The sequence below is a fragment of the Terrapene carolina genome, unplaced genomic scaffold, assembly GCF_002925995.2.
Source record: "Terrapene carolina triunguis isolate 2854851 unplaced genomic scaffold, T_m_triunguis-2.0 Scaffold374, whole genome shotgun sequence".
NCBI lineage: Eukaryota > Metazoa > Chordata > Testudines > Emydidae > Terrapene > Terrapene triunguis.
The window spans coordinates 5,338,638-5,354,026 of NW_020664725.1; the positions used below are offsets into that span (position 1 = coordinate 5,338,638).

General features: G+C 44.4%; 1 protein-coding gene across 2 annotated transcripts in view; it reads right to left on the reverse strand.

Annotated features, from left to right (window-relative positions):
* Positions 1-15,389, reverse strand: part of ARHGAP32 (Rho GTPase activating protein 32) — a 220,154-nt gene that overhangs the window by 20,762 nt on the left and 184,003 nt on the right. For both annotated transcript variants that reach the window (XM_024209610.2, XM_026657914.1), the window contains 4 exons: positions 6,198-6,300; positions 4,429-4,573; positions 3,539-3,621; positions 308-415 (listed from right to left, as the gene is read on the reverse strand). In XM_024209610.2, coding sequence (XP_024065378.2) covers positions 308-415; positions 3,539-3,621; positions 4,429-4,573; positions 6,198-6,300 — 439 coding nt within the window. The remainder of the gene's footprint in view (positions 1-307; positions 416-3,538; positions 3,622-4,428; positions 4,574-6,197; positions 6,301-15,389) is intronic.

Sequence of the window (15,389 nt, forward strand, 5' to 3'; positions counted from 1 at the left end):
GTGGGCCCACAAGGCCAGCTGCTGTAGTTCCACTGACGTCAGTGGGAATGATGCTAGTAGAAGACCTGGCCCAACATGTCCAGTCTCAAAGCACTTTCTCCGGAAAATCTCCCACTGAAAAACCAACAGCAGTTGTGCCTGAATAAGAATTGAAGAATCAAAACCATAGGGGTTTTCCTGGGTGTTGACATTTAGCATCCTCTTGGGAACATAGCATGAAATAACCTCAGCATGCAGTGTTTACTTGGTGGAACAGGTTTGATGTGTGTTTCAAATGTAAAGGGGAGAGAAAATCCAATAGAAGTACCTTAGTAGGTTTGGCGCCCAGACAATTGCTAAGTTCTTGCTATGCATGTTTGTGATGGAGCAGTAATCAGCTAGATGAGCCAAGTGCCTCATTAGGAACTCCAGTGTCCTGAAAAATGAGAACGAGATGCAAAAATCTGTTAACTGATAGGCAAACGTTCAACACCCATTAGCAAGCCTTGCTGCAATTGGCAGCACAGAAAAACACAATGAATTAATTGGTATTTGCTTGGAAGCAAAAGAAGGAATGATGTGCCCTAAGCAAGACAAAAATGTTGCCTCAGGCAGATAATTACAGCAGGGTCTCCTGACTGTCAAATTGAAGAAACACATGCACTTGTTAGATTTAACAGAACACAAGGGCGGGCAAACAAAACTTGATGTAGGCAAAAATACCTGCAACTCCACTAGCTTAACAGGCTATAGAACCAGCTAGTCACTCTGGAGTTCGTTACTTGGCTGCTCTACCACAATGTTGTGCAACAGAAATAAAACATTTGCTCAGGCAGAGCCTGGGTCTGATAACTTCTTGGGCATGCTGCAAAACCTATCTCAGGCTTTTGGGAAGGGGTTTATTTTATTCTCTCTGTGTAAGGTAGACGATGCTTTTATTTAGGAACCCGAGTGGCGTTTAGTGGGAGGCTGCTTTGAAAATCCCAGCTTTAAGCACCAAGATAGGACGATCTCTGTTAAGTTTTGTACGGTGTATTTCAGTTTATGGGATGGACACCTGCAGATATATATTTATACATCTAAATAAGATACAGGGTGAAACTTTCCAAGCTTGTATTCACACACTCAGAGACCATTACTTTTGAGCAACACAGATGGCAAGCACCCCTGGGAATTTTCAGGAACTAACTGTTTTTATTACAGCCAGCAGTGGGGGTCAGTGCTCCATGGTGCTGGTGTGGAGCACTGAGGGTACAAGAGAACCTGCTCTCACACTAACACAAGTGCTGATGTGCAGCCCCCAAGTTAAGTCAGCTCAATCACTTAGTAATACCAATAAACTTGAAGAGGTGAGTTGAGTGCAGGATCTCAAATCTCCCCAGACCTGTTCTGTCTTCATTTCTTCCCTGCCTGGCACCCCTGCCTGGTTTCTCTTTGCACACGTGCCCTGTGCAAAGACATGTAGGGATAAAGCCTTACGCTAAAAAGTCTGCATTTACTGGCGATGAAATGGACAAAACCCCATGAGACTTGCACTGCCCTTCCACAGCCTGTGCTGCCAAGCGCCACCATCAGCAGCCTGGAAACTCTTGCTTGGCCGACGATTATTAGAAGAATAAAAATGCTCTTTTCTTCCAAAAAGGCTGCACAGCCAAGCCTCAGGAATGTTTAGGAGGAAACCTCAAGTGAACCACCATCTCTGCCAGTCACCACTAGGGGGAACACTTGCAGCAGAGTTATCTCCTGTGAAATGTGACTGCTCTCACTCCCTCCTTGTCTCTCACCTGGGATTTTATCCTTTCCTAGCCCCCTCTCTGTTCTGAGAACAAGGCTGATACATGAGAATCAGACATTAGGGCAGAGAGTGATTACAGAAGCATCACCGGCCACAGCTTAAATAAGTGAGGCAGGGCTGGGAAAGACAACAACATGCTTTAGATTGATGGGGATTTCCTAAATGGGGCTTTTCATGGGAGATTTTAACTACAGAGCTACTCTGTCCCTATGTCCTCCCAGTGCAGATGGGATCGGGTGGCAATACAAAAGCCCAGGCACTGAGATGGACCAAAGGAAGAACCTCACATCCAACCCACTCTGAATTTCAGCGTGAGGGCAGGAGAGGAAAGCTCAGAGTTGAATCTAGCCAAATTTGCCCTTAAGGCTCCGATCCAGAGTCAGACCCAGAACAAGAGGGGCTGCTTCCTGGCTCAGCTGCCCACGATATTTTGGTGCCATCAAATCTGAACCTTCCACTTTGGCCATTCCTAGACCTAACTGGCCAGGGTAAATGGGCACAGAACAGGAGCAAGACTGCAAGCTGAGGTATCCCCAGCCCCCTGCCATGAATGACAGGGGAGGCGGCTGGGGCACATGAAGGTAAACCGGAAAGAGGCACAGAATAGAAAAAAACCCTGTGAATTAAGGCCTAAAGGGGTACAAGGTTGTCCCACAATGGTGTAAGTAGTTAGGGTCACCCTTGAGACTGCTTTATGGCACACTGACATCACAGCAACCATCAGAAAGGCCATGCTGCCCACCCTGCCAACAGGACAGAACAACTTGCCCCTGTAAAACAGGCATGGTCCAGCCAGTTACTGCACACTCCAGTGTGGGGATAGTCTACGGTATAACTGAGGGCATTTGAGGCCATGCTGGGGAGAGTCCCAGGGGAAAGGAGAGGGGTTGGGTGGCTGCAGCATGGCATGGCAGTTCACTAGGACAAAAAAAAGAGGCTCAGATTCCTATGCTGCTTTTCCGACTGCCAAATTCCCAAATGCTCCCTCCCTTTCTGTAATGCATGTGGGAGAGCAGTTCCTCTCTGCTGTCAGCAGAACGACTTCCCTGTCAACCCTGCTAGTTAAACACACGTACTGCCACAGCTGCACTCCGTGCAACTTAGATTAGTGTCTCTGCAGTGCTTCCTTTTTCACATTATTTCAGATGCTGCATCTTCATCTGTGTCACCAGATTAACTGGCCTTACTGGGCAAACCCCTGACAAAGTTCTGATTCTCCTGCTACTTGCTTCATTCCTCTCCCTCTTACTTCAACCTACGGTTTTTGTCCTCATTAAAAATATCCTGTGCAAAGTCTCACCACCCACCTCCCCTCTCCATAATGAAATCGGACTACTTGGCTATGATGGGCTCTGTATTCATCCCCTCCTGGCATGCTGTATAGAGTAAGGCAGATAAGATGTATGTACAGTATGTGTCGTTACTGATCTAATTAAAATATAAGTCAATGTTATGCAGTCAACAATCCTTCCAAGTGTGCTCAACTATGCAGGAAGAATGCGGCCATCTTAGGTGGGGAAAATCAGAAAGCACACAATAATATACAATCATCACTTATGAAGGGAAGGCTGATAACGGCCAAACAAGTGACACCATCGTGCTGCAGCGTAAGTCCCAATATTTAGCATAATGTTATTTCAGTTTAGTCTGCATTGGTGACCTTCGTCCTGGACAGGCTGAGGATGGAAAGCTAGGGCCCTGGTGCACTGTCAGAGCAGAAAAAAGAATGAAAGCGTGTGGTGGGGTAAAGCTATGCACACTAACCTGTAGTGCGGTGGGGGTAGTTGCTGGATGACATCATGAATTTTAACCAATCGCTCTTCATCTGTAGCAGCAGACACAGCATCCTGGAACAAAACAACAAATTAAGGTGCTAACACTGGGCGTTTGCTAATGCAAATGAAACAGTTTGGATGGCGTGCAGTTTGCTGGCATTTAGATTTGTAGGATTTACCTTCCCACAGAAGCCTTTAGGCTGCCCCCTTCACCATGGTATCTGTGTACTGAGGAGGTGGGCCTGCGTACAACTAACATTAAAGGCAAAATTCAATGAAGCTGGCCCAGGAGCTGTAAGTTGCACCTTGATGGCACAGAGTGACTCCTTGTGCTGCAGCGAGGGTGACATTCATCCCAAAGGAGGCCAGCAACAGATGTTCCCACCAATGCCCTCCCTTGTTGGCTGCGCCATCTGTAGTTTCTGCTGGGGACTCCTCAAATGCTATGGGGATTCACACAATCATTCAAACCTCCAACATGCCTCCCTCCTGGTGCTGCAAGTCTAGAGCAAGGTATTGTGCCCTGCCACAACTGCACGCGGATCCCAGTAAGGGAACAGCAAAGGGCACTGTGAGCCTGGAGTGCTGGACACGAGCACAGCAGTGTGTGGCTGCTAGTTTGGGTTCAGCAGCAGAGTTGTTGGAGTAGCATGCCCAAACGGTATCTGCCCTAAGCCAATGCTTTTGAGAGCCTGGTTTTCACAGGTAACCCTTTTTAAACATAAAGGGAAAGAAAGATCTTCAGCAGGATCCATTTCAGAAACTTATATGGCCCCCGTTACCAGGCTTTACAAAACAGGTGGCTCTGTCATTCCTGTTGATCAAACCCACAATGACGTTGCCCAATCCGTGGAAACCAAGATATCAGCTTGTACTTACTGAGAACTTCTCGTACAGCTGATATGTGAGCAGGGGGTTGGGGAGCTCGCGGAAGTAGAGCTTACAGAGGGAGCCCACACAGTGGATATCTTGAATGTAAACATCTTTAGTCAAGTCGGGGATCTGCTCCGAGTCAAACTCGTGGCTAGAGATGAGAAAGGCAGACGGGGGGGGGGGGTGTGTGTAGGAGGAGGGGTGGCAGTGGAGAAAAACCAAAAACAAATCAGAGTCAAAGGAACACAAGAGCATGCTTCACAGAAGAAATAAATGACTTAGAGCCAAAGCCACAAGAGTCACGCTTGTGCTGTTGCAAACTCACGTTTTTCCAAAATGGGATGGTTTCTTACGAGGCATCATCGGTTGCGTTTACATCTGACTGGCTAGCCCAGAAATCAGATTTCCCGTAACAAGGCAGACGCCCTTGTATTTTAAAGTGTCTATTCTCAACACTGTTGCAGGCAATTTACATCTCTAACCCCAGTGATTGTGACTGAGAGCTGCCTAGGTAAAATTCACCGTGGGCCAAAATGAAAACTTTACCCCCTTTAAATTTCAAAGGCCTGGAAACTGAAATTATAAGCAACATTGAACATCAGGGACTATCAACAGCTGCTGTACATCAAAACTACTGTGTGCAGAAATTCCTTGGAGGCAAGCTAGAGAGCCCAGCAAGAATGAACAGAGCCAGGAACCACATGAAGAAAACCCGTGTGCATTCCCTTGGTTTTCACAGAGAGAGGAAAAGAGAGAGAGAAACCCAAAGCACAAATTTTTATGAAATAAAAGCTGCACTTAGAGGGCCAGGGCTGGCAAGCCTTGCTTCCCACTAGAATATGTGCATGGAAATTCCTGTTTCCAATTAGCCAGGGACTAGCGTAGTCAATCAGGCCACTGGGAGGGGTGAGTGGAGTATTGCTGTTGCTAAAGCTCACTTCTCCACGAGATGTAAATCGAACTGCTGATCCCCTATGCAGAACAAGACACTCCGAACACGGAGGTATTCAGGAATAGTTATTTCAGAATAGCTGTTGCTGAATAACTCCAGGTGTAGATAAGCTCTTTGGGGAAGGAGCAGGGAGAATTTTAAGAGATTATTTAAAAGTGAAGTGGGATGGAGTGAGGTAAAGGCAAAGGAGAATGAGTTCCTCCAGCTAGCAACCTCCACTGCAAGGGTGCGGGATTCCTTGCCCATCTGAGATGTGCTGATGATATTCTAGAAAGACAGGCAATGTCTAAGCATTGCCAAGGCCTTGTCTACTGGGAAACCTGCCCTGGTATAAACTAAGGTGGGAGTTTAAACTGATATAGTTACAATTAATGCAAACCCATGAGGACCCACTTATTTCAGACTGAGAGTGGCCTTTTTTTAAAGTTTAATTTAAGTCAACTGGAAACAGGTTTAAGCTAAATCAAAATATTCTGCCCTTAAACCGAAGTAAGGACCTACACACAGGGTGTTTGCACCAGTTTAATAAACTGGTTTAAAAAGGTGATTTAAGTTAAACCAGTCACACTTCGTCATGTAGACGAAGTTTGTCATTTCACTTCAGAACCTCTGTGAAAAAGAGAGAGGTGGGATTTTAAATGTTCCAGAGCTACAGCATGCAGTTCATGAAGCAGGCGCGAGCACTGGGGAGCTGCTGTGATGGTACCTCCCCATCTGTTCTCCAAGACACCCACCGGCCTGTCATCACTGAACTCTAGGATTCTGAAACCAGAGCATTTAAATGAGCATGTGCTGGGATTCATCGAATACAATGCAATCATACCGTAGCTTCTGGATATTTGACGCAATTCCTGACAGGCGGTATATTCCATCCACAATGCCGTGTTTCTCAATGAATTCGGTGCAGCTCTTGAGGACCTGGGGGACTAAAAAGAAAAAAGGGCTAGTGTTTAGTTGACCATGTTACTGAGGGCCTGTGATCATGTCAGATCTCATAAGCTAAGCACAGATGGGCTGCTTCCCTAGTTGCTACTTGGATGGGAAACCAAGGAGGTGTAGGAAATAAGTGCTGGTAACTGGTAGCAGGCATGCTTTCCTTTAAGTGAGTATTGAAGCATGGTGTTAGGGGGAACTGTGTTGCAGGAGATGCCATTTCTCAGCTGAGATACAAAACAGGTTCTCACCAACTGTGGTTATGGAAGATCTACACTTACAAACAAGCCGTGGTGTTAACGCCACTATCCTGGCCAATCTGAAATTGAGCAATTTCATTCTGTCCAGCCAAAATTCTTTCTGCAGCTTCAATTCAGCATGAAATTCTCCTCCCCTACTTGGTTTAAACTGTTACGCTGTTAAAGAAATACCACGTTCTACCCCAGGGTTACCTGCATTTTTATGATTAGTAATTTGATCTCTGTATGTGCAGGACACTGATGCATTTGAGCATCCCAGGATTTAGAAAGCTACATGACACAATGAACCCACTGAAACCGCAGTGCAAAACTGGGTACAAAGGAAGACCCAGATAAGGCTGGACTGAAAGTAAGACCCAGTGGATGTAATCAGGTTTACAATAACATTCAGGCCACTTCACCAACCAGTTCTCTCCAGATGGCTTCCCAATACAACTGAACTTCCACCGTGTGATCTAGCTATCCATCCCGCTGGATTTAAGGGAGGAGCAAAGCTGATCCCCTTTAAAAGGGAAATGAGACTTGATATGATCCCAGACAGGAAATTAGGATCAGACCCATCTAAGCATCATCAAGTCCTCATGGAAAAACTCAGATTTTTGTGGATTCCTCAGCAGGAGACTTTCTTGCCACAGCTCCTACAATGATCTAGTTATATTCTTACACAAGATGCCAACTCTTATCAATTTGCCATGTGACACAGATTGTGAATAGGTCATATGGCAAATTCCCTTATATTAAGTAATATATACCAACTGCCAGGAACACTTGAACTTAGATGCCCTATTCCTCCTCCCCACCCCCCATCCACTCTACTGCTGTTCTGCTTCACATCAGGCACAGAAGCAGATGAACAACCTGGGCAAGGAAAGGAGCAGACATTTTCAGTGGTTCCCTAGAAATAAACAGATGCATCTCAGACTAATGTACCATGAAACATAGGACAGTCTGCAATTTGGTGTTTTACCTTCTATATTCACAGTATCTCAAGCTGCTTTCCAGAGACTGTTGGGCAAATGGAGCCCCTTCTACCCCATAGAGCCTTGGAAATAAAATCCTTTACAGAGCAAGGCATTGACCAGAACTGGTTACCTCCCGCTCAAACCTGTAAGTGCCTTGGGATCTTCACCTTCCGCTGAAGGGCAACCTAGAGGAGTGGTTCTCAACCTTTCCAGTCTCCCTTTCAGGAAGCTCATTTGTCTTGTGTACCCTCAAGTTTCACCTCATTTAAAAACTACTTGCTTACAAAAATCAGACAAAAATACGAAAGAGTCCCAGCACGCTGTTACTGAACAATTGCTTCCTTTCTCATTTTTACCATATAACTATAAAATAAATCAATTGGAATATAAATATTGTTCTTACATATCAGTATATAGTGCAGTATAAACAAGTCATTGTCTGTATGAAATTTTAGTTTGTACTGACTTTGCTAGTGCTTTTCATGTAGCCTGTTGTAAAGCTAGGCAAATATCTAGATGAGTTGATATAACCCCTGGAAGATCTCCACGTACCCCTAGGGATACACGTACCCCTGGCTGAGAACCCTGACCTAGAATACTGGCCCGAGCTGCCTAACCAAAATCCTGTGTCATAGAGAACAAACTTGGCATGCTTCCATGGCTTTGTGCTCCTGGGGTTCCTCTAGCTGTATAAACAGACAGCATGGGGAATACTGTATGTAAGTCATAATTAGACTGCAAGAGCAGCCTGTTCTGACACTTTGGGTTGCTGTTTTTTTCCTTCCTTGACTTGATGCAAAGAGTGGGATATAGTCATAGCAATACATTTACTGCACTGGCTTATTCACCATACCAAGAGATTGGATAGTGCTGTCAGAGTCAGCATGGGGCAAAAACACAAAATCAAAGTACTATGGGCCCAGCCACACCAGAAATTCCACTGGATCAGGCTATGTGTTCGTCTCCTGACCTGGCTACCACATTGATCCATCCTGTAGCAGAGATGGGACACTGAACATCTACTGAACTGTGCTAAAGCTCTGGATGCAGCATGGCTTGGAGATGTGGTTAAAAACACGTGGTTAATTAGGTCCCTGACATAACTGTAGTTAAAAAGGGTCTTTTGCTGGCAGGATGACCTTAGTTTGCTATTTAAAAAAAAAAAAAAGGGCGGGGGGGGGCCCCACAGGAAGATTACATGAGCGTTTTAAATTTTTCCCCTCCAACCCCCATCTTTCCACAGTCCCTGGTAGCTGCATGTTTCTGGTACCAACAAGAAATATGAAATTGCAGTAAAAGCAGCCAAAGCTAATGCTAAAGCTGCCTACCAAAAATCTGACAATAGAGAGGCAGTTGGTGTCCTGAGACTACTCCCTACCACGATGACTAGTACTGTCTCATTGAGTGCTTGGGCTCCTGCTGTCTGCATCTGTCTCTTGCTTTATACTTATTGTGAGCACTTTGGGGCGGGAACCATCTGTTTGTACAGCACCTAGCACCATGAGGCCCTGATCCATGACAGGAGCTCCCGGGCGTCACCATAATTCAAATAAATAATAACAAAAGTTTAACAATGTGCACTGTTGTTTATATTCCCTTTCTGGGCAATATCATGTCCAACCTCCGGACACCAGATAACCCCCCTTCAGGGAAACAACTCAAAGAAACAACCACCTCACCTGCACTTCAGGGTGCTAGAGTTAATTGATAATTGCTGCATTTAAACATCCACATCCTGTGAGGCCCCGAGCAACTTGTGTATCGCCTGCTCCCGGATCAGGCATCCCATTCCCGGATCAGGCATCCCATTCCCACCTCTCCCTCCCTTTGCCGGCCCCAAGTGACTGACATTCCAGGCCCTGAACCGGAGAAGCCTGGGAATGTGGAAGCATTACCAAAGGAGACCCCAGCATGTTTTATCACTGGGGTGACTCAAGGAATTTTTCACCTCATTCCTCAGCATCTCCCAGTGGGTTTGAGAGTTTTACAGCATCTCTCCTTGGGCTTTTATTTTATTTACTCATTGACTAAAAGGGTTAATTCTTCCCCTCAGGATGAAGTGAAAGTTTTATAGCTCTCATTTTCAAGGGTGTTTTAATTCATCTTGAAATCAGCCCCTTTACAGTCCTCTAACCTCGCTTTGTTTTCCCTTTTTAATCTTTCATAACCTTAGCCGCCGTCTTTGTGGTTGTTGTTGGATGTTGTTTTTTTGTGTGCGTTACTGGAATCTGAATTATTTGTTCAACCTGGGGAATGAGACCTCCCACCGAGTTCCCCTGCAGCAATGTCATTTTTACAGTATTTCAGCAATCAGGTCAACTACTGCACAAGCCAGGGCCTTTTGGCTGGTTAACGGACCATATCGCCTAGAACTGCAGCTGCTCAGCTGAATTCCCCTCAGAGCGAATGACTGCAAAAAGTTAAATGATCATTCGAACAGGAACAATGAATATGAATTGAACTGTTGTACATACTGTAGCTAACCTTCTAAACAAACGCTGTCAAACTATGGCTGTCGTTAAGTTCCAATATTGTCTAAGAAGCTTAGCAAAAAGCAATTAAATGAAGGAGCAAGACGGTAAGGCAGTGAGATGGGAAGATAATAACTAATAATTGTTCTCCGTTAGGAACCCACATACCATTGGTAGACACATCCCCAACAGCTGATGAAATACTACAGCTATTTTTACTCCCACTTCCCTCTCCATCTTATTTTGGATGTCATAGGGTAAGTCTACACTGCAATTAAGACACCCAAAGGTAGCCCGTGCCAGCTGACTCACCTCTAACTACCGCTTACCGCAGGTACTGTGTGTGCTTTCCATTGAAGCTGGCTGAAATTTTTGGAAGATACGGAATTTTTAAAAATCGTCAAAAAAAACCAAACTCACTCTCACAAAACTGTTACCATTTTGCAACCAGCTCTGCTTTTCAGCTGTTTAGCCATTTTAGTTTCAGCAGCCTATTTTTCCTTCTTTAAACCTGCCCTCCCAGCTGTCCTTCCCACGTTAAGGCACAACTGCATGGGGATGCGCTTCTATATCAAGGTGAGATTTGAAAGTGTGAATTACTCCCTTTTTATTACCCCATCCACGCCAAGCCAGAAAGTGGCCTGCAGGTGACGTTTTATAAGCATGCAGTCCCATTCCACCCTCTACTCTTGCATACTCAGATAACTTTACTCATCTCCTCCCGCAGTTCACTCCTAAATCCTGAGCCTAACATCCTCCCTTGAGCTACCAAACTTTAAAAATAAAAGATCAAGCCACAAACATGGACTTCCTTCAAGATGCTGTAGGGTTTGCAAGAAATGACCCACGCTAAAAATACACATATTACTAAAGAACGAAGATAAAGTCTAAGTCAACTACACTACTTCCTGGCAATATATCTCTCTTATCTGACAGAGTGACTTTTGTACTGTAGGTCTTAAGGTAATGGCAAAGAGGGTTATAAAATATAAATGAGACAGCTACAAGAGCAGACAGAGACCTTGTGGTGCCTAGGAATGGAATCCGCTTTCTACAATGAAATCTGCTTAAGGCTGGATTGTCTTGTTGCTCCACTAAGGACAGCACTTAACCACACATGCTTAAGCCCCACTGACATTTATGGGACTTAAGCATGTGCTGTATGTGCTTACCTGAAGCCTCAGGCTCTGTCTACACTATACAGTCGTACCACTTTTAACTGTACAGTAATCAGTGCACCCCTCCCCAGCCCTGAGTATGGATGCAGTTATAAAGTGGTTTTGTACAGGAAGGGGAATAACTGTACTAGTATAAGGCACCTTTATACTGGTGTAAATGTGTCCACACTAGGGCTTTTATCGGTACAACTATTTTGATTTTTTTTTTTTTAAAAAAAAACACCTTTAACAGCAATAGTTATACCAGTAAAACTTTCAAGTGCAGACCAGGTCTTACTGTTCCATGGACAAGTCCCTAAAACTTACTGCCCGAAAAAAATTAATGAAAGAGAACTAAAATACCATTCTTGACATCTAAACAGAGGAGAAGACATACGAGCTGTTGCTGTACAGCATGAGATATTTCTTCCCATGTTTTATTCTCCTCATGGCACTGGTATTTCAAAATGCAAATTAATTACCAAGCCCCTTGTGTCCTCTGCGTAGGTGAGGCATAAGGAATTTCTCTTATCAAGGTTGTTACTTTCAGCCGCTCCAAAGGAGGCAGGCTGGAAAGGAGTGGAGAGAGTTTTCCTTTTACTAATTTTAATAGCTTGTGTGTCCTTCTCAATTCCCCTTTCATACAGCTCAGAAGATCCCCTCTCAAAGAGCAGTAAAGCCACAGCGGGGCCTCGTCACAATGCTAAGCTGAGCCAAAAGGAGCGTGGGATCCATTGGTTTGAAAGAGGGCAAGGACACAAGTGCCCATCGACTATGGAAACTGGACCGAAATAACTCAAAACCGTTGACCTTCAAAGATACCAACGCTCACCTTTTTAGTGGTGCCCTTGGAGAGAGAAGTGCGCCTGTGCAAGGTGGGGTCCCCACCAATCTTCTGCTATATGGGTTGGCTGGTTATTGCTATCATAGGGTGGAGTTTGCTGCTGGATTCAGCTTCTAGGTTATGATTTCTCTGTCAAGGGCACATAGGGACAGATTTCCAAAGTGATACAGGTGCCCAGAGATGCAGCTAGGCACCTAGTGGGATTTACAAAGGTGCTTAAGTGAATCAGGTGCCTAACTCACATTGACTTTCCATGGGAGTTAGGCTCCTAACTTGCTTAAATGCGCTTTCACAGTCCTATCAATCTAAGGGTATGTCTACACCCAGCCGCTAGTTCGGCGGCTGGGAATCGAAGTTCTGGGTTCGACTTATCGCGTCTTGTCTGGACGCGATAAGTCGAACCAGGAAGTGCTCGCCGTCGACTGCGGTACTCCAGCTAGACGAGAGGAGTACCGCGGAGTCGACGGGGGAGCCTGCCTGCCGCGTGTGGACCGAGGTAAGTTCGAACCAATGTACTTCGAACTTCAGCTACGTTATTCACGTAGCTGAAGTTGCGTACCTTAGTTCGATTTGGGGGTTTAGTGTAGACCAAGCCTAAGGAAGCAAATATATATATAAATACATAAAAATAGGCCACACAAAATATGTATTATTATTCTCATTTTGAAGATTGGGAAAGTGAAGCAGAGATGTTAAGTAACCTGCCCAAAGGTCACAGAGGAAGTATAAGAGATGGGATTAGAGCTCAGGTGTGCATTGTTCCCAGTCCTTTGTTCAGACCACAAGATCACACCTATGTTTCACTAAACTCTGTCTCTCTCTCTGATCACGTCTACCCTTTATAATCATTACAGATCATCCCCAAATGACTGCAAGCTTCAACAAATGTGATTTTAGATTTGCATGTATCTGATGTCAACCAGCAAGTTCCAGGATATAAAATACCAGGCCACACATTGAAATCAGCAGTAAAATCTAGCCAAACAGAACAGCAATATAAACAAAGGGGCTGGAAGGCATTAGAACCCACAAGAGAAAAAAGCTGAAGTGGGCTGTAAAACCATTCCAAACAGCCTCACCAAATGACTGCCCCATAATGCACCTTTACAAGTCACTTCCTCCAGTTTACAAAAAGTGTATGTGGAATTGTGATAAATACCATTTCAAACAGATTTACACAAAACTGTATAAGAAGACAACATTTCTGTAGTGTGCCAGATAATACTGACAGGAAATGAGTAATAAGGGGTCATAAGAGACAGATGGAATAAGTCTGGTCTGATAAATGCATGGTGCAAGTCAGAGAATAAATGTGTCAGTCGCCCTGTATCCTAGTTAATGACTTCTCAATCTCAGAAAACCCACTTGAAAGCATCCAGGGCAAAACTTTTCTTTGTGTAAAAAAATAAAATAAAAAAAAGAGTTGCTGCTTAAACAAATCTATTGATGTTGGTTGCTAAGATTCAAACCTGAAGTGTTTTGGAACTAAACTCCAGGATTTTTACACTTTCACATGATTAGTGTTATTTACTATTTGTATTACAGTAGCACCCATAGCCCCCAATGTGCTGGATGCTCTGCAAGCATAACGAAGACAGTTTCTATAGCGAAGACCTTGCAATCTAAATGCATTCATCTTTAAAATGGCAGTTTCATAGAAAAATCTCTAGACTGAAAACAATTAGCCATAAAGGTCAGTTTGTGAGTAAAGATTACACTTGGGCCTCTGTAACATTTCAAAGATACACTGGGCACATGAATTTCACAGACTGTTCACATTTTTAACATATTTATGCAATTTTTAAAAAGAGAAAGAAAACAGAAGACAGACACATTTGTGGTTTTACATAGCTTTCTATTTTTTTAATTAATGTTTGCCTTATTGCTTATTTGCAGTTTTCCGCATTGTTTTCTTATTCTCCAATAAAAGCAAGAAGAGGCAGCGTAAACAGGGCCAATGCAGGTCGTAAGTGTTAGAACCTCAAGGAAGGATTAAACCAGACTTAAAGTAGGATTAGATTATTCTAACCCCTAAAAGCAAGGCCCCGAATTGTGGTTTTCCTCAAGTTGGCCAAGATTCAAGGGCAGCCAGCCAGACATCTATTGTAATTAAAAATTAACAACAAAATCAAGGGACTAATGAAATGAACGTGAAGAACCGAAGAGATGACATATAGGTTGCAAGGTCTGAGCGAAAGGAAAAATGAGAATGGAGCTGGTTTTACTCTGCCCACACAGAGCATCCCAGCTGAAATGTTCCCTCAGATGTTCCTTTCTTGTTCTAACCTGTTTTAAAATAATTATAATAATTAATGGAGATGTCCTATCTCCTAGAACTGGAAGGGACCTTGAAAGGTCATCGAGTCCAGCCCCCTGCCTTCACCTGCAGGACCAAGTACTGATTTTGCCCTAGATCCCTAAGTGGCCCCCTCAAGGATTGAACTCACAACCCTGGGTTTAGCAGGCCAATGCTCAAACCACTGAGCTATCCCTCCCCTTTTACTAACCATATTCTTCCCGTTTGGAAGCCTGCAATGATTTATCACTGAAAATATTATATAAACAATGGGAATCTGGCGAATCACAAGGAAGCTGGGATCCCTGGTGATGATAAACCACCAACGGCACTAGAACAGGCGGTGATGTCATCAGAAACTCCAAGGAGGCAGGAGTGTCTTGGTTTAAAAGCCTTACCTTTGAACTGAGTGGAGTTGAGAAGGCTTAGAACATGGCAGGCTAAGGACCCTGTCTCCTGCAGAGGTTCAGGCTGAGACTTTCAAGACCAAATAGGGGATTTGGATATCCAGTTCCTGCTAAAATTAAATCCCCTATGTGATTTTGAAAACTGCAGTCTCAATTTTTAAACCCTATACATTTCCCTCTCAAAAACGGTTTCAAATAGAAGGAAGACAAAAAAATAAATAAAAAATCAACTGCATCAATATTTATTCTCCCTGTTTCAGGGATGGTACATTTTGCAGCAGTAAGGTCGAGGAGAGGTTACTCACCTTGTGCAGTGACTGGAGTTCTTTGATGTGTGTGCTCCACTTCAGGTGCGCATGCGCCTTGCACCATTGATTGCAGATTTTTGGTAGCTGCGTCCGTTCAGCCCATGCCCTACACATCCTCCTGCCCCGCACTGAAGCTATATAGGGCTGTGTGAGCAAACCACCCTCAGTTCCTTCTCTGCCGCAAAGTCCCACAGAGAAACTCTGAAGCAGCGGGGAAGGAAGGTGGTTAGTGCGGCACCATCTTGAAGAACTCCAGTTACTGCACAAGGTGAGAAACCGCTCTTCCTTCTTCTTCGAGTCGTGTCCCTGTTGGTGCTCCACTTCCAGTGACTCCCTAGCAGTATCCCCTTAACAAGGTGGGCGGTTCAGAACAGAGT